The 22,456-nt window shown below is 45.4% G+C and overlaps 1 protein-coding gene across 1 annotated transcript; it reads right to left on the bottom strand.

The window, feature by feature from the left end:
• Positions 1-12,906: 12,906 nt before the first annotated feature.
• Positions 12,907-21,670, bottom strand: coro1b (coronin, actin binding protein, 1B). The gene is made up of 11 exons (XM_084451489.1): positions 21,322-21,670; positions 20,093-20,298; positions 19,605-19,727; positions 19,156-19,285; positions 17,271-17,452; positions 16,828-16,947; positions 16,605-16,709; positions 16,322-16,467; positions 15,906-15,963; positions 15,393-15,719; positions 12,907-14,934 (listed from the first exon to the last, which is right to left on the bottom strand). Exons 2-11 carry the CDS (start codon positions 20,294-20,296, stop codon positions 14,812-14,814), a joined length of 1,518 nt encoding a protein of 505 aa, XP_084307615.1. The 5' UTR covers positions 20,297-20,298; positions 21,322-21,670; the 3' UTR covers positions 12,907-14,811.
• Positions 21,671-22,456: the final 786 nt, after the last annotated feature.

Below are 22,456 nucleotides of genomic sequence, written 5' to 3'. Positions count from 1 at the left end.
TGTAGCATGGGCCAATTTAGAACCCATTCAATTTTGGCATGCACAGGGCCACATAAGGGGTGGAGCTCTGTGCTTTGTGCACCATTTCGATTTTTTTTTTTTTCTTCCAGTTTTAAACTTTAGACGGTTGCTGTAGCACCACCATCAGGACTATTGGCCCACAATACTAGCATAGGACTGGACTCATGTGCAAAGTTTGATGATTTTTCACACATGGGAAGGCAGATTTCCTAGGAGACACACACACACACACACCTCATACTTATAGCCAATGGTAAAAAGTGGAACATCGAGGACCAGACTCTGGTTGTTGTTCTGCATGATGTAGCCCCGCTGGGCTGCCAGCTCTGGGGTCAGGGGGTTGGGACCGATGCCAACCTCCCACAGGTAGTCAAAGGACTGGTAGTCAAGCCTGAAGCTGATGCCACTCTCAGAGCAGACCTCAATCACATCTGGAGGGACTATAGAGGGAGAAAAACAGTAGCATGATTCCATTTAAGTGTAAATATCAACCATTTGTGCTCCAAAAGTTGCCAAAGGTTTGAGGGAACTTACAGACGCCCGTCATCACAGCCCTGACTGATGCTAGGTGGTGGTAGGGATCCTCTCCAGGCATTAGGACCAAAGTGTAGTTGATGTCCAACGAGTACTCTAGGATCCCGCTGTCTGTGTGCTGGAGAAGGGGGCAGTCAGAAAAGACATCTCCTCTAATGATTGAAGACAGAAAAACTTAGAAAAGCAGGATGTGACTATCCTGATTTCACAAGGTCACATTGTTTCTCTTGCAAATTAGTCTGGATTCTCTACATAGAGATCCATTTGATTGGTGAGATCGTTTTCTGACCTCGCTCAGTGTTGGTTCTGAGAAATTTGAAATGCAAACACGCTACGGTGTGACGTCAGCGAGGAACAGTAACGTTAGCGCGATAGGTGATGGCTCATCCAATCACCTGCCAAGTAGTTTTATAAGTGCCTGCCCTTCTCCAAACGGAGAGTTCGCTCATGGTCATACAAAGCAAACCATGTGGCACATTAGGTTTACAGCCACCTTACCAGCTGTGAAACAACGGCGTTTTCCCAGGGCACTCTGAGGATGTAGGCATGAGTGCTGTTGGGCACACCGAGGAGGCGGGCACGGGGGCTGTTGGGCCGAGGTTCTCTGAAGATGGAGAAGCCGTGGATGTTGGCGCCAAACAGATTGAGGTCCAGTCCAGTGAAGTTCTGTCCGTTGAGGTTCACAGCGACCAGGCGCACATCGGAAGGGACGTCCAAGGATATTGTAAATACATGCTCCTCCAAGATAGTTTCTGCGGAGTGTAGGGGAGTAGTACTCAGGATTTGTAATGAGTCATTGGCATTGTACAGACCATTTGATTGGATGACGGAATTTCTCAAAGGGCTCATTACGGTTAACGGTAACGGGAGGCCAGAAGAGCAGGGGCGTGGCCATTTGCCGGTGGAGGCGGAGTCTGGTCTCAATCTCATCGTCAAGCACAAAGACATGCTCATAGTACAGAGACACCGTGTAGAACTCGTAGTACATGTTATCCATTACAAAACTCTGGAGAAAGAAAATAAAACATTTGACTGTTAGTTAAAGGGGTCTTGCTTACACCCTGTGCTTCCCGTCTCGGAAAAGCACATTTATTGTAGTTTCTCCAACACATTTACGGGTGCCCCATTGACTCCCATTGTAACCCAGTGAGAGCCTGCATAAGAACTGCAGCTAGCTCAGTACTGGAATGATATGGTCTCAATGTTTGAGGTTCATGGTAGACAGATCACAAATGGGGCTGAATGTCCCAAATGGCACACTACCCTTTTAAAGCTGCATAGCACTTGGCACTTTGATGGTCCCTCTGGTTATTATTAAAGTGATAAATTCACAGGGTCTCTTGTAGTCTCATTTCATGAAAATGATTTTGGGAGTTTTGCTAAAGCCAATTCATAAACTAATAGCAAAACACAGAATATTTAACACAGAATATTTAACTATACAAAAGTTAACATGCAGCTTTAATTAAAATACAAATAAACGTGTGAATAAAGAATCTGCAGTCCATCGCCACGAAGACGATGATGCATGCATATTAAAAGGTTAAATCTAGAAGATTGCCCCCTGACCTCCCTGTATCCTCCTTCAGCATTGAAGGGGATGCTGATCTGGACAGCGGAGTTGCTGGTGTTCATGGTGTAACCCCTCTCCGTCATGGTGACCTGGTACAGGAGCTGGGCGTTCACCCCCATGCTGATCGATCTGCTCTCAAACCTGGAGGGGTCAGGAACCAAGGGGGACAGCACAGTCGGGGTCTCCCAGAACAACCGGGCGCCATCGAAAGACCCTTCATCTGAAAAAGACCCAGAATCAACCGTTTTCTAATCAAAACCAAATTTAACTTGGACTGGTATTTAATGGAGAATTTGCACTGATGCTTATTCTAGGACCATGCCTTGCTGGTCACAGCGTGTTAGTCATTTTACTTACTCATAGGACAAGCAGTCACCAAGTCCACCATCATGACAACCCAGTTGTGCCTGGTGTACAGTGTTGAGTGGACCACCTCCACAGACACAGAACTGAGCTGAAACAGCATGGATAATCCCAGTCATTCCAACAACCCCATCGTGAAGGGTCTCCATTCTGGGGTCTGGGACAGGGCTCTCAAAATGTATTCAAAACCTTTAAAATCAGCATGGTCTTTAAGAAGTACTGACTGACAACTTAAGGTGCAGTATGTGGCTGTTGTTGTTTTGTTTTTTTTATTCAATTTTCATTACATCCCAACAGCAGTCAATAAATAAAGTGGTCTGATACTAAAATGAAAAATCTAATTTGTGGAAGTCACAGGATTGTAATAAGTGGGTCCAATCAATGAGTTGGCAGCTTGAAATGATTGCTGCCTAGCAAGTGTCATTTGTTTTCCCCCAGTTTGGAGGAGTGGCTTTGGAGAGGGGCATGAAGGGAAGGGCGGAGATTTTGTCGGTTGCATTTTTCTAAATCTTTCCAAACTATAGGTTTTACCGTTGTGTCAAACGACTGGGGCTGTCCGTAGGGCGAGCGGAACACCAGCCTCCCCGCGGTCATGTCAAACACGTAGCCCAGCGTCCGGGCCTCAGAGAGGGACATGGCAGGCAGCTGCGGCTGCCCCGCCCTGTGGAACATCACCTGCCAATCAGACGTGGCCGTGCCAAGGGCCTGGGGGTGCACAGAGGATGCATAGTTATTCAGACTGAAATAAACACTAGGATGTTCGTTAGGAGCAAGTTAGTTTCTTCTCCCTCGCCGTTTTTTGTGCCAAGACTTCAAAATCTTTGAGGCAGCAGAGCACAGGAACTAGGCTTTTCACAGTAATATTCATGGTGTTGCCTATAATAACTCTTCAAAACCCAACCGACACACCGTAGCAACGGCACCGTTCCAGCGAGGATCGTTCCAGTCGTCTTTAGAGGTTCCAGGGAGACAGGAAATGTCGCTCCTCACAGTCACCTGCAGAGAAATACAAGAGCTTCACATACAGGAAGTCCACCTCTCCATAGACCTTCAACCTGCCTCCATCACATGAACAGCTTCTCCAGTCAGCCGACCTCCTTATTACATGAACATGGAGGTCAGCCTACCTCCATGTAGTTCTCCTCACAGACAACCTCTCTGGGAGACCAAGGTAGAGAAGGGGAGCAGGTTTTGGACACGGCATAGATGACCTCTTCTCCGTCTTCGTTGGTGGTGATCAGTTTGAAGTTGAAGGTAAACACCTTGTCGTTCTAAAAGGGAGGATTGGCAATGCAGTCAATGCGGTTTAAGTTAAACAGCAAACTTGACTAGGTCATGTGTGTGTGCGTAGCCTACCTGGTTGTGAGTGTGGCAGGAGAAGTAGGAAGCTCTGATTTCAGTACGGTCAGGTAGGCTGCTCAAGGTGTAGCCGCACTCCGACCCATACCGACCAGAAATGGGGTGAACACCTAGAGCATCTATAGGGAAAAACAACATTGTTGACAGTTTAACTGCAATTACTGTGATGTCATGTTAAATATTACAATATTAGAACTACAGGATGTTAAAAGGTTAGTTTACCAACAGCTTCAATGCGAGGTTCATTCCCAGCAAATGAGAGGGCTGTTGATATTGAAAAGTATCTATCCCGACACTCCACCTCAATGGACCCTGTTTCGACAAACAGCATCAGTGAGAATCTGCTGGATAGTGTTGTACCAGACTATATCCTATAGACTGCTTACCATTTTGGGTGTCTGTGGGCCGTTCACAGTACTTAACTGATAAAAGATGAAATAGTCTGTGTGTGACAAGTATAAATTAACAATTAAATAATTCATCATTGAGCAGACCTTTCAAAGCAAACAACATTTTGATAAAGACTTGGAAAACACTTTGAACCTACCCCAGCCAAAACACAAGAGACATTGTGACTGATCCGTTGCAGAGTCTAAAACTAGTATGCTAGTAAACTACACCTGCAAACTCACAAGCAGCGCTGAGGCACCAGCCAGCAATGTCCAGGCAATTGAGTGTGGAGCCCTGACTGTAAAATACTTTTATCTTGGCCGGCTTTTGATTGTCCAATCACTGGCTTTGCTGGTGTAAGGCTGTGCAGCCATTGCTGATTGCTAATTGCAAACTATCCCGCAATCAAACAAGTTAATGACCAAGTTGGTTAATTGCTTGACTGCTGTTTCTGGTGCACCTACTGGGTGTATTCAAGAGCAACATGCAACATGGTTGTACAGGGTTTGTCAACGTGACGCTGGAGTTACCATGGCAACAAGCCACCAGTTCAGATTGCATGTGGATCATGGTACAGGTCTCTTATCTAGATCTTGGAGATCTTGTCCTAGGGGTTATATTTCATTTCTGGGACAGGAGGACCAATGGGGAGAGGAGTATCTTAAAGGAAAATAGGTTGGAGGGATTTAAACCATTGTACATGTATAGGATTATACAGGATAATATGGGTAGGAGGGATTTGAGCCCATGTACATGTATAGGATTATATGTGTAGGAGGGATTCGAACCCATGTATATGTAAAGGATTATACAGGATTATATGAGTAGGAGGGATTTGAACCCATGTACATTTAAAGGATTATATACTGTAGGATTATATGGGTAGTGGGGATTTGAACCCATATATAGGATTATATTGGATTATATGGCTTCCCTACACTTTTACAGTATGGTACTTTTGATCGGATCTATTATTTTTAATGTGAGTATGTATGAAACTGTACTGCTGCCATTCTTGGCCAGGGGTTGCTCCTGGTTAAATAAAGGTTAATGAAAAAAAATCATGAAAACACATGGGTCAGAGGCAGGACAAATCCCTTCTACACTGACCACAGAACAGAGGACACCAGATGTGTGATTGGCAAAGGACAAAAAAGCAGGAAAATATACAGAGCATGGAGCGCCCCCCCCCCCCTCACCCGCACACAAACACACACACGGTGACATTTCATACATTTTCCATAAATCTACTAGGGCCACACGTTTTCTCCATAGTGCTGATCCAGGATCTGTCCTTCACTAGACCAGGTCCTTCAGCCCGGTGTATGGGCTGGGGCTGGCTTGTTTCTCTTCAGGACTGGTTCGTAGGATGGAAACAGCTAGCCATGCCATCGAAACAGCTGTGAACTGAAATGACCTGAAATCTAATGTCTGCTAAATTAACCCAAAGAGACCCAGGGGTGCTACTTGCAGGTTCAGCTGGGCATGTATTGTCTGGGGGTGCAATCTGCCAACATGTGATTTGGACCCCATCAAACCACCTAGATAGATAACACTTTAATATGACTTTGAACCTTGAACTTGAGGTGCCACTTTGTCGACTTCCACATCTGAAGGCTCTGAGCACATGTTGCCAAAGGTGGTTGAGGACTCAAATACATTGAGATTGTGAATTAACAGATGGACTGAAAAAATCCAAATCTAATCTTGTATTGCTCCACTATATTGGCAAATACTTAGGCTAATGCTCAAACATTTAGACCAGCAGAGATTGTCGTCAGGCAAACCCAATCCATGTGACATAAACATTTATTTTGTTATTTGAAATATAGTCTAATGGACTGGAGGAAAGAAAATATCTTGTGTGTCAGTTGCTCTTCTAGTGATGTGACCTCTCTGTGGTGGATGTCCACTATGGACAGATCTGTCCCAAAACAAACATGGCTCCTACAGATCAGCCTGGAGGTGTGTCTCCAGGGGCGCTTCAGCTGGAGCCTCCACTCCCACGGTGCTGAACGACGTCATGCAAGAACAATTTAAAATCTGACTTTCAAAGACATTCATGTCATTTCGTCTTGGAAAGCTACAGATAAAAGCATGAGAAAACTTCTGTAATGAGTGCATTCAAATATTTTTCTGAACACCAGAACGGGTTCCACGATTCCGCGGTCTAGTGGCAGGCTCAATGCGCAGCCAGGGTAGTAGAGCTGCCCCACAACATAGACAAAGCAGCCTGGCATACACGCACAGAGGAAATTACTCCAAAAGGATTGTGAGTCAGGTTTATTATATTTATACACACAAATTTCATCATTGAATCAATATTCTGTATTAAATATAAAATACATTTTTGCCAAAATGTTCAGCTAGGTTAAGGAGCTTCTTGCACCACAGCGCCACCTGGTGGGGCACTGCCCCACCTGCCCCTAATGGAAAATTGCCACAGAGGCTATAGCTTGTTCATACTGATCTATTGTCATATAAAAATTGGGTAGACAGTCATCTATTATAGGCTGCTAGCCTCAGGAGACCATCCTGATATCACTGATATCTGTAATTGACACTAATATCAGTTGTGTTGCTAAAGCGAAACAGAACGTAAGCTTGTGAGATCATGATGGTCTCACCATCAAAGCAACAAGAAAATATGAATAAACAAATCTTATCAATGCAAAACACCAACTTAATAAAGTATAATAATCTGAAATTACATTATTACACAATTTTATTGCAAAAATTATAACTATATTTAAAGGTGCCGTGTGTGATTTTTGGCTGCATCCAGTAGTGAAGTTGGAGATTGTAACCTCAAAATGGCGGGCTCCATGTAAGGACCCGAATGATTCTTATTTTCATGGGATTCTACACTAATTAAAACATGTTCATGAATATTATATTCCATTTCTGCCAGGTCTACACAAAATCAGACACACTGCCCCTTTAAACTGATAACAATGAGAGTTCCAACTAGCCTCCAGGCCAACATGTATGTACAGTATGATCCTACAATTCCTACAAGTGAACAATTAAGCACTATCTCTCTCTAGGTCAACATGCTTGCTAATGAATAGTGACATTATACTACCTCGCAACATGTTCAGTTGTTTTAATCCACCACCAACCACAATAGCTGTGGATCCAGAATCATAGGTATTGTTGTCAGCGATGCAACTTTGATTCAAGTTTTCTTATCTGAAACACATTCATGTACTTCGTTTGTGCATTCCATTCAAGTTACATACACTTGAATGATCTCACTTTTTAAACTCTTCTATGAAACACTTCACTTCATGACAAACTTTCATGAAATTATTAAAATGAAAAAAATGAAATTTTTCATTCAGTGGTTTGTTCACATAACCCTGACATACCATATCCCTGTCAGTGTGCATTGACAAAATAAAATTAAATGAACTTTAATAATCTCCAGGGATTAATAATGTTTTCTCACAAGCACAGGGAGAAGCACTGCATTTAGATGTCAGCATAAGAGACTTCTTCCTTCTCACAGAACAGTCACGTTATTGCCCTTGTCCTCCCTCTCCTCCTCAGACCAGATGGCGCTCCCAGAGAACTGCTTCAGATCGATCAGCAAACCTCCTCCTCCTCCCTCAACCTCCACCTTAACATCTCCGTCCTCTCTGGCTTCACCCTTCTTTCCCTCCTCCTCACTCTTCTCCTTGTCCTCCATCTCTCCCTCTATCATCTCATTCACCCTTTCCCTCAGGTTCACGCTGGAGTAGTCGTCTGACGAGTCGTCTTCCTCGCTCTCCTCCTCCTCTCCCTCGCTCTCGCTCTCTCCTTCCTCGCTCCCTCCCTCCAAAGCAAACCCCCTGTCTCGGTCATGTTCTTCCTCTCCTCCTCCCTCCTCTTCCACGCTGAGAGGCCACAGGCGGCGGCCGAGGCGCGTCTCCAGAACTCCGACCCAGCCTCTCACCCTGTCCCTGACTCCTCCCTCCTTATAGACCAGCTGTCGGACTGTGTACTGGCCGTTGGTGTCGCGGTTCAGCTTCTTGTACAGGTAGAACAGGAGGAGAAGGTTGGTGACGAGGAAGAAGAGAAGAATAAGGATATCCCGTAGAGCTGTGGTTTCGTCCTTGACTTTGAGGGTAGACATGCCTGCAGGGAGTTAATTGGGACAGACTGTTCAATCTGCCATTTTACTGGTCAGGATGATGTCATCAAAGAAATGTATGTCAGGATATTAATACTGTGGTATAAAGGACACTTTACAACTGATGAACCATCTAATCAAGGACATGGACCCCAACAACGACATGTATTTGATTCTAATGTCATTGAAGTCCAGCATTTCTTGGCCCTAATCCTCTCAGGTGTTATATAACCACAAGTCCACCATTATTAGGGGCAGATTTTGTTCTGTTACATACCTATCAACATACCTCACTGCAAAGTTGAAATCTCTGGTGAAAATTGAAATTATACTTGTAATTTCCTTCTCCGATGCAGACCAAACTTTAGCTTAGCCCTAACCCTAGCCTTGGAATCCAGATTTCTTCAAAGTAAAGGTGACATTCTCAACAGATGGACATCCATGAGTAGATTGTCTGGCAGGGTCTGAAAGAAAAGGGATGTCATTGTTAGTTCTGTACTGTACATTGGCAGCCTACTTCAGACATTTTAATGTAAAACCTCTTCTTACTACTGTTGCCGTTAGCAACAAGCCTGTCCATTATAATGCTGGTTTCAAGTGCTCATTCTATTTTGAGACCCGGTTTCACTGACAAAGTTACAACCTAGTCGAACACTAAAGAGCCCTGACTCTAAAAACATTTGTGTCTTAGAAACTGCCCTATATGTCATGTTAGTTCTGCTGTATCATGTTAGTTTTGCAGCACGTAGAGAGCGGCTGGCAGGGGATCACAAGGTTGCTTGTTCAATCCCAGCTCCCAGCAGTGTGCCGAAGTGTCGTTGAGCAAGACACTGGACCCTAAATTGCTTGCAGGATGGTATCGCCTCACAGCAAGAAGGTCCTGGGTTTGATACCCACTTGGGACGCCCGGGCCTTTCTGTGTGCAGAGTTTGCAAGTTCTCCCTGTATTTGCAAGGGTTCCCCCCACAAAGAACCCAAAACGAAAAACATGCAGAAGAGCAGATCACTGAAAGCACTTGGTTGGTCCCCTGGGCGTGGCTCATGCACGCTGCCTACTGTCTGTTCCTGGCTGCCCTTGGGGGAAGGACGACGGGATGGGTTAAGAGCAGAAGCATTTCATCGGCGAACCTAATGCAAGTGTGTGTGTGTTTCCTGTGTCGCCCATTGCACTACGTGTGTGTTGAGTCAAGTGCACTGCATGCCGTATGACCAATAAAGAATTATTCCTCTTCTTGTCCTTCATGAGTGCTGTGGATGAGTTATGACTTTATGACATAACATTGTGGATCACTGGAGATGTAACATTAATCTTCTCACAAAGGACATGCCTGGTCGGCCTTAATTCTGTGTGACCAGAAACCTTGCCTAGGAGAGACTTGTCTGACAGGAAACCAGCAGACAAGCGATAAGCTCTTGTTCGTTCTTGCTCTTTTCCTGTATGACAATGACGATGCTGACATGAATAAGAAGAATGTGATGTCTGTCAGTGACTACAAACTAAATATGTGTGAAAAATCAGTGACTACAAACTAAATGGATATAAGTTGTATCATTAATGACCTTTATGGCTTGCTGAATACCGATTGATGATACATTAGGTAATTTCTATACATGTATGCATGAATGCAAAAAGATACAAACTCCTAGGGTGATTTCCAAGTACAGTACTGAAATGCAAAGCATAAAAAATAGATGACGATGAAGTTCAAGATTGATATTAAATTCTCCTTTCACTCATCCCGCCGGTCCTGCCAAGCGGACCGGACTAAAAGCATATTTTAGACTTTTTCTACTTGACATGTGTCATCTTATGGTGAAGGTTACCATTATAGATTATCTACATTTTTGTATGAAACTGCCCACACAGTGAGGTATGTTAACACAGTGAGGTATCAGGTATGTTAACACAGTGAGGTATGTTAACACAGTGAGGTATGTTGACACAGTGAGGTATGTTAACACAGTGAGGTATGTTAACACATCCCTTTCTGCTGCTGGCAGATGCTCTGCAAACATCAAAGACTCGATTGATAGGAGTCCCACACCCACATCACGCTCTAACGCACAACTTAAATCAGTTCAACTAGAACACAAAGAAAGAGGGAGGATGTGGGATGGAGAAATTAAAATAATATGATGGGGAAGTGAAGAAGGATTCGAGAAAGAGGAGAGAGAGAGACAATGTGAAGGATGGGTTTTGCACCAGCTAAGCATCCCTAGGAATCTCTCCACTTGTTGAACGCACGAGTTCATCGGCATATTTGCATTTCATTTTGCACACCTTGGCACGATTGTAAAGTTCATCTGTATATTTATATTTCTGTATATTGTGTTTATAATTGCACATTTTGTACGCTGTTAAGATGTCCCTTGAATGTGGCTAATGTAACAGAGCAATTTCCCCTCAGGGATTAATGGGATTAATTAATAAAGTACCTACCTACCTACTGTACCTATCTACTGTACCGAGGTGCAGGGAGTGGAGAGAGCCGTTACCAGATAAGAAACACACACAGAAGTGCAAAGTGTCAGAAGGACAAGCGAAAAATAGTACTGCAACATAAAATCATAAACATAAGACACATTCATCAAGAGTGATGAAAAACGCAGGCTGACTTACCAGTTGGGCGGTGGACACGCTGCTCTGGTGACGTTGTGACACAGAAAACACCTCAGATAGACAGGAAGAAGCGACTGGTGTGTCAGTGCTGCTTTATAAAAAATAATGAAACGCTGAAACTGAAAGGAGGGGTGGGTGACAACTACAGCCGTGGAAGAAATGAGGGGAAGTAGAGAGAGGGGAGGTAGGGCGAGGGAGAGAGAGGGGTGTGGGGGGAGAGAGAGAAGGAGTGTAGAGAGAGGGAGAGGGAGTGTAGAGAGAGGGAGAGGGGATGTTGAGGGAGAGAGAGGGTGTGGGAAGCGAGGTAAACAGGGAGCAGAGATTCCATGGAGAATGAAGCAAAACTCACGTGTGCATCCTCAAATTTAGAAAGGGGAAAGTGAACTGAAAATCAGAGATTTTGTGCAGGCCAGGAGCCCATCTGGGGCCGCTTTTCACTAAGCTTGAGGTTAAAATTGTTCCAAAATAGACTTATTACCCTCCTCCCACAAACGTTTGTTTTACATGAATCTGACATGACTGCAGAGGCTGAATCTGACCCTGCAAATCACATCACTGAATTGGTTCGTTTTTTGTTTTTTTTACACCTGATGTCTCTAATTGCATTCATTTGGGCTTAGATGTAAAAAAAATAAAAAAAAATAAATAAAAAAAATACGACAAAGTGTGTGTGTGTGTGTGTGCGTGCGTGCGTAACGTTTTTATGATATGTTCACAGAATGACACCCCAGACAGGAAGTGAGCAGTGGAAAAAGACGAGGCTGAGAAGAAGCGGTGCGTTTCTGAAGCTCTGCCTCTGGCCACATCCTGTAACACTCCAGCAATGTGCGACATTTAAAACTTGACTTTGTACAGTAGGCCTAGCCTACCTCCAAACTGAATAATACAAGGCCTCACACCCGCAACTGTCCCTGTAATAGTCACAGGTCGGTCAACAGCAACCCTCACTACAAAACCAGATTAGGCTAGTCTAATTTACTGAAAGCAACAGATTTAACCTGTAGGCTAATGCTGGGCTCACACTACAGGATTTTTAAAATCCTAACCAATTTTGAAATCGAGTTGCATCACACACATAAGGATAATCGATGTTCTTCTTGCGAATCTCAAACATGCACACACTACAAGATTTGAAAATAACGGCTCATCATCACACACTACAGGATATTATCGTGTCCAAGGGAGCAACAAACATGCACTGCCTCGCTTGTAGTGATGAAATGATCTAAATATCAAATACGTTTGATATTATCAGGGCGGCCCTGACGAGTCTGCGAGCCGATTGGGAGGTATAAGATATTGGATCTGTAAACCCCTCATATTACAAGATAATCTGAGCCTAACATCTGTACCGACCAAGGTCCAGACCAGATTTCTCCTCCAATTGCCGGGAGGGGTGAATCGGGGATAAATTGCCCCCAAAAATCCTGTAGTGTGAGCCCATGATAAACCAACATGAAACACACCCTCCACTGCCACGGATACCTGTTAACCTTCTGCTTCTATGTCAGTGATCAACACCCGCCCTATTTCCTGTCAGGAAGTGCTTCTAATATGTCAGTGATCAACACCCGGCCTATTTCCTGTCAGGAAGTGCTTCTAATATGTCTGTGATCAACACAGACATATATCCTGTTAGGAGGAGCTTCTAATATCAACACACGGTTTAATGACCTTGAAGGAACAAACAAAGATTGCTTTATCTTTTTGTTAATTTATTTAATTTCCCTTTTTTATATTGTTGGTATTTTCCTATTTTGTACTAATGTGCCTGCCTTATATGCATTTGATACAATGTTGAAATGCCTTATTGTTATATAATGCATAACTACACGCACACAAAAAAAATAAAAATCAACATAACCTATTTCCTGTCAGGAGGTGTGAGCGTTATGAAATAGTCACTTGAGGGCAAGGAAAGAGGAAGTATTTATTGGAGTTGCACAGTGCAGTGTCACTTTCTTCGTTTTACGACCACACACAGGAAATCATCAGAACAGTCAGTACACAAAGAAATGTTAATAATCACGTAAATAATCAAGGAGTGAGTCTGACGTGAAGCGTACCGAAGCCACTGTAGCCCCCATAGAAGGACGAGGTCACTGATAACTGCAAAAAGTAAAACATAATGTTTTTTTGTTTTTTTTGCTGGTCTGTCCAACAGATGAGCATTGCATGCTCCTCCCATCTTAAGTCACAACACAACAGCTGCCTCTACATCACTCCAAGACATTTAGCTTCTACCGAGTTGGATTACATCATTCACATGGTAAAAAAAAACAACAACAACAACTCATATTTCATGGTAACTTGTTGAGGCCAGTGCTGTAAAGCGGTCTTGTTTGCAAAGACAGTAACGTCCTCCTACTCAAAACATACTCTCCTGGAAGTCTAGACAGTGACATCCTCCCTACGGTACAGTGGGGTTGAGTACAGTATCAACCTCCTACTGCATACTCTCCTTTAAGTCTTCTACCAGCTGTCTTTGGGGTTGTAACACTATGATGCTCTATTGATAAGGTATTACTGCGAAATAGAGCAACAGAATGCAAGCGACTAGAAGTATTGTTCAAGCAAATTATTAATAATTATCCAAAGTTACTCAGATGGTGAAAGGGTTTTGAAAGGTTTCCTAACAAATACATGTATTATCTATTAACATCAGTTAATAGGATGAGCAAAATGTTTAAAGAGAGAGAGAGAGATTCATGTTAGTTGTTTTAATGTTAACAGACTCTTCTGGAGTCAAAGCCTATTTGGCAGTATGCAGACAGAACTACTGTACACGAAAAAGAGAAGTCTGCTTAATTAAATTTACCTTCATTATCAGTGTTGCCAAATTATCCCTTATGACATCACAAAATGTGCCCATCACTTATGACATCACAAAATGTGCCTATATTTATGACATCGCAAAGTGTGCCTATCACTTACACATCATCACAAAGATTTCCTATCATTTATGAAGTTACAAAGTTTTCCTATCACTTATGAAACGCATTAAGTTGAAAGCAGAGCATTTTACTTTCATCCTTCTAAAGTAAAAAAAAAGAGACAAAAAAATACTTTTTTTTTTTTTTTTTCACAACATACGTGATATTCTAGTTACCTTTTCAAACTTTTATCTCATTCACTTTTGTGGGAAAAGCATCATCAAAATAATCATTATTTGGATACTGACAAAGCAAATCAAAAGATATAAATGTAAAATAAATGTAAAAGATAAGTCTGATAAGACAACTAGCAGCTGTAACTACCTGATTAAACACCCCTAATGGATTTGATACACAAAGTAAGTGCTTCAATGGAAAAGTGTTTATAAATCATATAAAGCAACACTTATTGAGTGTGCACACTTAAGTGATTCAGTATCTACCTATTTGCATTCAATACATTCAACCACATATGGGATGAATGTAAAATACCACTTAGAAACTGAACTGAAACTTCACTTCAGACCTGCATACTGCTAAATCATTACACCAGAGGTTTTGTAATAAATTTTGCAGGCACCACTGATAATTATATGTGCACCCAACAGTAAGATGTTGCCACGTGTTGTGTTAATGTTATCTAGCTGCAGAACTGATGATTGCATCCCTTAATTTCCCCATCTGTCAAAGCAGCATCTAAAGACGTGGAATTCTAGTTGGTCTCTGTTCACAACAGTTGACCTGGATTTTTTTTCGGCAACACTGTGCGAATCACAGTTAGTTACCGGGCTACACTTCAAACTACATCCTCCCACTCACTCGCACGCACGCACGCACAGATTCTAGTAAGGCTGGTCTATGGAGTTGCGTAGAGGAAGCCCCGTGGGCGGCGGTGCCGGCCCCTTCATACGTCCCCGTCTTCGATGCGTGCCAGCTGCCGCTCCAGAAGCTCGATCCTCTGGCCCTGAGCCAGAACCACTGAGCGCAGGGCCTTCACCTCTGCCAGCACCTCCGCCAGCACCTCATCCTGGACAGACGGGGGACGGGGACACGGGGGGGGGCGGGGGACAGGAGGAGAGAGTAGAGAAGACAGGAGGAGAAGACAGGAGAAGAGAGGAGGAGAGGAAACAGGAGGAGAGAGGAGACAGGAGGAAAGACAGGGGGAGAAAGGACAGGAGGAGAGAGGAGGAGAGGAGACAGGAGGAGAGAGGAGAGAAGACAGGAGGAGAGAGGACAGGAGGAGATAGGAGAGGAGAGGAGGAGAGGAGACAGGAGAGAGGACAGGAGGAGAGAGGAGGAGAGGAGACAGGAGGAGAGGAAGAGAGAGGACAGCAGGAGAGAGGGGAGAACGAGGGAGGGAAAGAAGGGAGAAGACAGGACAGAGAGAGAGATGGAGTGGGTATGGCAGAGATAAGGACAAGGCGGTATAAGGAGACATGATGATGTACAGGAAGCAAGGGTGACATGCGAATCCAAAGCGCTCACCTCTCTCTTCACTCTGTCGGACACTCCGTCCGCCTCTCTGGTCGCCCTGGCGGGCGCCGCTCCCTCGCCCTCCGTATCCCTGGCGGCGGAGACAGGCGTGGCGGCGCTGGCGGCTGGCTGAGGGGCGGAGGGTGCCGCGGGGCCCTGCGGGGCCGTCTTGGGCTTGCTCCTGAGCGTGTCCCTGTGCTTGGAGGGCGGGGCGGAGTAGCCTCCGCTCAGGGAGACCAGCAGGGGCGCCGCGTCCTGCCCAGCGATCCACTCCTCGGCCAGGATGGAGGGCTCGATCCCGGCCGTGTCCGGGTACAGGTCCCCCTGGAACAGGTCGGACTGCGGAGGCCAGAGACAACAAAGGAGAGATCACTCCGTGTGCCGCCATGGCATCGCAAGGAAAGTGAACGTGAGAGACGTATATCTCAAACTATGTTGACGATACACAGTGGCGCAGCTAAGACTCTGAATCGTGTGTGGGCGGGACAGGAAGTTGACGCGGGACGGGAAGTTGACGCGACTGACCTTACGTGGCACCGTCATAGAGATGGGTTCCACTTTCCTTTCATGCAGTTTGTAGAACCTGAGAGAAAGAGTTTTCAAATTTCAAACCTATTTTAACTCTAAGGCACTTGAGGTTTACATAAAAACAAAGACACAGATATCAACAAATACATTTAATAGGAATGAATAGAAATTGAAATAAACAAAAGTCAATTAAATCAGCTACAAGTTGACACACAGTGGTCACTAATCATACTTTTAAACTCAGCAAATGATGGGAGAACCTCCAACTTCAGAGGAAGTTGAACATTCCATATTCTGTTTGGGGCATCAAAAGAAAAAGCCAGTTTTTCCAAGTACAGCGCATGCTTGAGGAGCCCTAAAAAAGAGCAGGTTGGATCGCGGCGTGGACAGCTGGCATGACGGCGCCCGCTCACCTGGCGATTTCACACTTGTTGACGTCCACGCCTCGCTTACTGAGGAAGCCGGCTCCTCGCTGGGGCTCCTTGCTGCTGTGCAGGCTGAGGAAGTGAACGTAGGGCGACTCGTCTGTCACCTCAAAGTACCGGATGGTACAGTCCCCCTGGGAAAGATCAATCAGATTATGGGATGAACCAAACATCCTGACGAGTGAGGCGGGGGGATTCATAATCATAGGTAAACATGCTGCTGGTACTGTATGTGTGCCTACTGCCGGTATGTGAGTTGGGTATAGTGTACCTTTCCACACAGATAGATCATGTTGGTATCTGGGTCGTAGAAAGGTAGGAGAACGCCGTTGCTGGTGTCCATCTCCTGCACGGCCATTGGCTCAGAGAGATCGTTCTGCATAAAAAAAACAAAAAACAGGCAGGAGTCCTCAGATGCATAATAGTCTACAGTATTCTGCTTTGAATTGTCACCAAAAACTCCCAGCGGAGCTTAAGTGGCGTGTGCTCCGTACCGTGTTCCACAAGGCCAGCTGTCTCTCGCTCATGCGGCTGAAGCCCGTGGTCAGGATTTTGCCGTCGGAGAGGAACACGGCTCTCATCGGCCTGGTGCCGTCGTGGACCTTCTCCCTGACCTGACGACAGTGACATCAACATGAGTGAGTCTTCATCATCATCATCATCATCATCATCATCACAGGTCTTGCAGAAGGGCATTAGTGTCCATCAATCGGTCACTCTATAGCATGTAAAGCCAGTCGAAAGTTTAAAGAACACCTGATAGGAGACAGTTGCGTACTTGCGTACTTCCAAGCACTACTGACCCGTCTTTATTCGCCAGCAAAATGAAAAACTGAGAGAAGGGCCTGGATCTCGGCGTCTCCTCTCATTTCCGCTCATGAGCCTGATCTTTCTAGTGAGCTTGACCTTTCTACGTGATTGTCTAGACGGGCTTCACCTTGAGCACGGTGCCCCGGCGCGGGTCGATGATGCGCAGCGCCTTGTCTTTGCAAACGGTGCAGATGGCGCTGCCCTCGCGGTTCCAGCTCACGCTGTAGATGAGGTCTGGATGGGCGTCTCCCAGCTGGTAGACCAGCTCGCCGGTCCCCACGTCCCACACGCACACCAGGTTATCACAGCCTGACGGAGACACACACACACACCAGGTTATCACAGCCTGACGGAGAAAGAGACACACACACACACACACCAGGTTATCAAAGCCTGACGGAGAAAGAGACACACACACACACACACACACACACACACCAGGTTATCACAGCCTGACTGAGACACACACACACACACACACACACACCAGGTTATCACAGCCTGACGGAGAGAGAGACACACACACACACCAGGTTATCACAGCCTGGCTGAGAAACACACACACACAACAGGTTATCACAGCCTGACGGACAGAGAGAGACACACACACACACACACACACACACACACACCAGGTTATCACAGACTGACGGACACACACACACACACACCAGGTTATCACAGACTGACTGAGACATACAGCGCCTGTTAGAATACCGCGGGTCAAGTTACATTCTTATGTTCCCACATCTGTATACACACACCAGGTTATCACAGACTGACGGACACACACACACACACACACACACACAAGGTTATCACAGCCTGATGGAGAGACAAGAACACAACACTCAACACATAAATACACCTGATATGAGGGGGGAATAAATGCGTTGTGAAAAAGAAAGAAAACAATGGAAAAAGCTGAAAACTTCAGCCTTTAGGAGTACTTAGTTTCACACCATTCTGCTTTATATATTGCACTGGAGCGCACGTGGTTAAAAGCTGAGGGGAAGTTGAGGGAAATTCAACTCCTGGTTTGCTTGTATAATGCATTGGGAATTGAACAGGCTGTCACAGAACACCAACAACAGTAAGTTTAGAGCTGCCCTCAACTCTCACTGTGTCCACCATGCCAGCTGTCCCTCTCTCTCACCTCTACAATGGCTGTACATGTCAGGTCTCTCTGGACCAGAGCTGGGTCAAAATAACCAATTCCTTTCCAATTAACTGAGTTTGTGCCCGAGTCTGCCTGGGGGGTTAGCTGGGCAAGGTTAGCATCTTTTGGGATCAGCCTATTGGTTCTATAGTGCCAGACAAAAACAATCGAGCATGAATATAAATGAAAGTAATATAATATATTACAATAAGTAATAGAAGTGATTTCAAATAGTATTTCGATCCAGATCTGCTCTGAATGTCACCTGAGCTGCAATGTTCAAAGCAGGCATGGTAGGAATGATCATAGTAGCAATGGTAAGAATCATACTACATGAATTATCGCCATGATGTCATTTTCCACGGAATTCTATGCTAGCAGCATGGTTCACATTACATTAGGTTACATTACATTCATTTATCAGATGCTTTTATCCAAACTGCATTTAACGCAGGAAGTCAGTGACTAAGAGCATAATCTAGTGCTGAAGGCAAAGTATAAGAGTAGCAAACTAAAAATACAATATGTGCTTAAGAGGGAGGATCCTGGTAGTACTTCTTGAAGTGTTCACAATTTATTTGGAAGGCTTTCAGAGGAGATCTGGGATTGAACAGTTCTGACACACAAGACGGCATTTCAGTCGAATTAACCGCCCTAATACAATGCAAAAAGTGTCCATAAAGACAATGACATGGACAACACATTTACAAAAGACTGGAAAGGACTCCAAAGGCTGCCTGAACACAGTCTGATAGAAATTAAACACAAAACCAGCCTGAATACAGTCTGGTAGCAACTAAACACCAGTGTTTAACAGAATGGCCGTGTCATTTAGAGATCAGTGTGAGGTCACCTGCGGTGAGGAGGATGTTGAAGGCGGTTGGGTGCCAGGCCAGGATGCCAACTCGTTTACTGTGTCCCTCCAGAGTCACCACGGGCTCAGTCATAGGCCCGGTCAGGCCGCCATCAGGCACCTGCCACACCTACCACACACAGCGCACAACGACGGAGTGAGAAGAACCATGCAGAGAGAATAGCACTTTAAATCTGAATATTTTACCCTTTACTTATTTACAATTTGATTTATTTTGTTGGCCAAGCAAAAATGTTGCTGGACGAACAGCCGCAAGAGAGTATGTGGTTGGTGGTTGGTATGACTACACCAAGAAAGAAAAAACACTCAACAGAAGACGCCGACATACATGATTATGTATGTGCTGACATTATGACACGTCAGCACAGTTATATCCTGGTGACCTAGCTAGCACAGGCCTGTCCAAGGGCTGTGTTCCTGTCCCTCACCTTGACAGTGCAGTCTTCGGAGGCACTGGCGATGATGTTGTCGTCGTGGGGACACCACTGGACGTCCAGCACGGGGGCAGCGTGTCCACACACCGTGGGGGCGGACTGGTCGATCCTACCGCTCTGTGCCAGAGGAACAGACGTGCACCGTCATCAGCTGAGCCACACAGCCATGTGATTTCCTTAAGACACATCTACAAACAATTGCACTGAGAGCCCTCTTCAGTATGTGCCTCAACCTGAAGTATTGCTTTTGCTAAATGCAGTCACTGCAGATCCGGAGAGAGACAGAGACAGAGGACACTCAGTGTTGATGCAATGCTTCTCCATATTGAATGTGAATGAGTTTGGACTGGAGGGGCGAGGGAGAGGGGATGAGTTTGGACTGGAGGGGCGAGGGAGAGGGGATGAGTTTGGACTGGAGGGGCTAGGGAGAGGGGATGAGTTTGGACTGGAGGAGCTAGGGAGAGGGGATGCCGAGCTCTAACCTTGCCAAGCGGCAGGACCAGGAAGGCCCCGCCCCCGCTCGCCTCGATGACGACCGCCACAAACTTGGGGTTGACGGCGCAGAGGGGTCCGTCCCAGGTGACGCGGGACACTCTGACGTCGTCGATGCAGTGTTCCGCCTTCCACGCCTGGGCGAAGACGTGTCTGAACTTGCTCTGTCTGACCACGCCCCTCCGGAACGACATGACTGAGGAGACAAACACAGACTTACAGACCAGCCCTCACAAACAAACAAACCGACTTACAAACCAGCCCTCACAAACAAAACAAACAAACAAACTTACAGACCAGCCCCCATGGATACCTGAATGTGAAGACAAACACACTACAGACCAGCCCTCATGGGACACCTGGCCTTCAGAATCAGAAACAGGTGTTGGTCAACTTGGTCAAGCCACACAATAATGAATCATCCTCATTAGAAAATGGGTTGGAATTGACAGAGTTGGGAGGTATTAAGTCGTGCCAGCAGAGGCTAGAACTCTCTGAAAGTCAGAGAAGTTCCTCTGTAACATTTTGCTGACGTTAGGACCACTGAACTGACACGGGTCCAGTGACTGTCAAATACTTCTCTAGACCCCAGCTTCAGCTCAAAGGGCAGAGTGATTAAAATAATTAACAAGCTCAAACATTTTACAACGCGTCAGCAACATTTGATTAATGTTAATGGCCAGAGGATGGGGCGAGTGAGTCAGCCATTCGTAACATCAGCCAAATGTTCCCTTGCTGAGAGCCACTTCTGGAGTCACGGCTCGCTGGGCAGAAGGCCCTGTTCTTCCTGGAACCCAAACAAACGGAGGGGGGTTGGGCACGGATGACCACTGAGGAGAGACGAGTGTAATTCTATATGTTGGAGGTTCTACCTAATGCTTTACAGTTGTCATAGCATGCTACGAAGCATTGTTCAAAGCTGAGGGGGGCATATAACTTTACTATTGTTACATTGTTCCAACAACATGGTTTTGCGTGAACCCATAGGCTATGCTTTGCATGCAAGCATATGAGCCGGGGAGTGGTAGGAGTACTTTGCAAATGGACAAATGCACATCATATCGTCAAAAACAAAGAGGAGGGGGAGGGTCCGGAAATGGGATACATTTTTGAAGGACTCCAAAGTAGCCGACAAGGGGCGGAAACGAAGCAGGATTACGCGAGGTGAATGAAAGCACAATCAGGAGTCTGATTAACAGATATAAAGGACACCACTTACTGATACTTCCTCGGTTGCGAGCCTTTCAGTTGAGAAAGAAAGGACAAAATGCTCGACCAAAACACGCAGCCGATAAAATAATCCGCCAGCAACAGTAACTTAATCCTTTCCTATGTCGGTGGAGCGGTCACACAGAGCCGACCAAACGATGTCAGTAAAGAAATGTTGCAGACGGATCCTCCATACGCTGCGCTCGTAAAAGAAAATATCCCCGTCGCAAAATCCAAATATAGCCTATAATCTACCTCCTTCGTTATAAAAATCATAAATTTGTTGTAATATATCCACAGCGAGCATGTCCAGTTGTGTTAATAATATATTGTCTATCGTAATGTGGCGGACGCTGACCGTGTGATGGGCGTGCGATGCGCTGCCTCCAGTGCGCACTAGAGACTAGGCAAGAGCACTATCCTATCTTGCTGGAATGATTCGTGTTCGGACGGACTGGAATTCCAGACTTCCGCTCATAGTGGCTAGTTCCCATACACGTAGAGACCACACTTCGTTTACGCTGTGCCAGCGCCGGAGACGCGTCATTTTTCCCCCCAACCAACTTCTGCCATAACCACGCCCCCGCGAGTTTTCATTGGACAACCCTAACCCTATCCCTAACCCTAACCCTAACCCAATGAAAACTCGCGGGGGCGTGGTTATGCCAGAAGTTTGTTGGTAAAAAAAATCACGCGCCGGAGACAGTTCTGGCTGGACATATTACCATTCTGCAATAGGGGGGGAAAACGCAGTATTTCTTTAAACCAATCACAGTCGTCTTGGGCGGAGCCAGCCCCGGACGCAGCGACGGTGCTCTTGCAAAATAGTCTGGATCGAATCTGATTGGTGCCGAGAGAATCTCTCGGCCCGAATCAGATTAATTTGCGTCGCCAGTCTCGCCACTGATTGGGCAGTGTGACAACGAATGACAAGGTTTATTGCCAAAACCTACATCCGTTGAGTCAGACTAGTCAAACCATAACCCCAACCCTTAACTTAAAGGTATAATATGTAATATGTGGATTATTTCCCCCATCTAGTGTCTAAAGATATGAACTGCAACAACACAACGTATTGGTTGCCAAAATGCCAGAGAATGCACTGTTTCAGTCATACTGTGATAAGATCTTCACTCCGAGAGGAA

This window comes from Borostomias antarcticus (genome assembly GCF_949987555.1).
Source record: "Borostomias antarcticus genome assembly, chromosome: 17".
Lineage (NCBI taxonomy): Eukaryota > Metazoa > Chordata > Actinopteri > Stomiiformes > Stomiidae > Borostomias > Borostomias antarcticus.
The sequence above is the reverse complement of the archived record's forward strand: the minus strand, read 5'-3'. Positions and strand labels throughout refer to the sequence as shown.

Bases quoted from the DNA above. Each gene is read 5' to 3' on its own strand.
- coro1b (XM_084451489.1), bottom strand. From the start codon at position 20,296: ATGTCGTTCCGGAGGGGCGTGGTCAGACAGAGCAAGTTCAGACACGTC. The intron at 16,948-17,270 runs GTGAAGCCCGTC...CACTGTCGTCAG, and splicing joins GCCGGGGCACCGTGCTCAAG to GTCAGGGAGAAGGTCCACGA. The intron at 15,964-16,321 runs GTGAGCGGGCGC...TCTTTCTCTCAG, and splicing joins AACAAGTGTGAAATCGCCAG to GTTCTACAAACTGCATGAAA.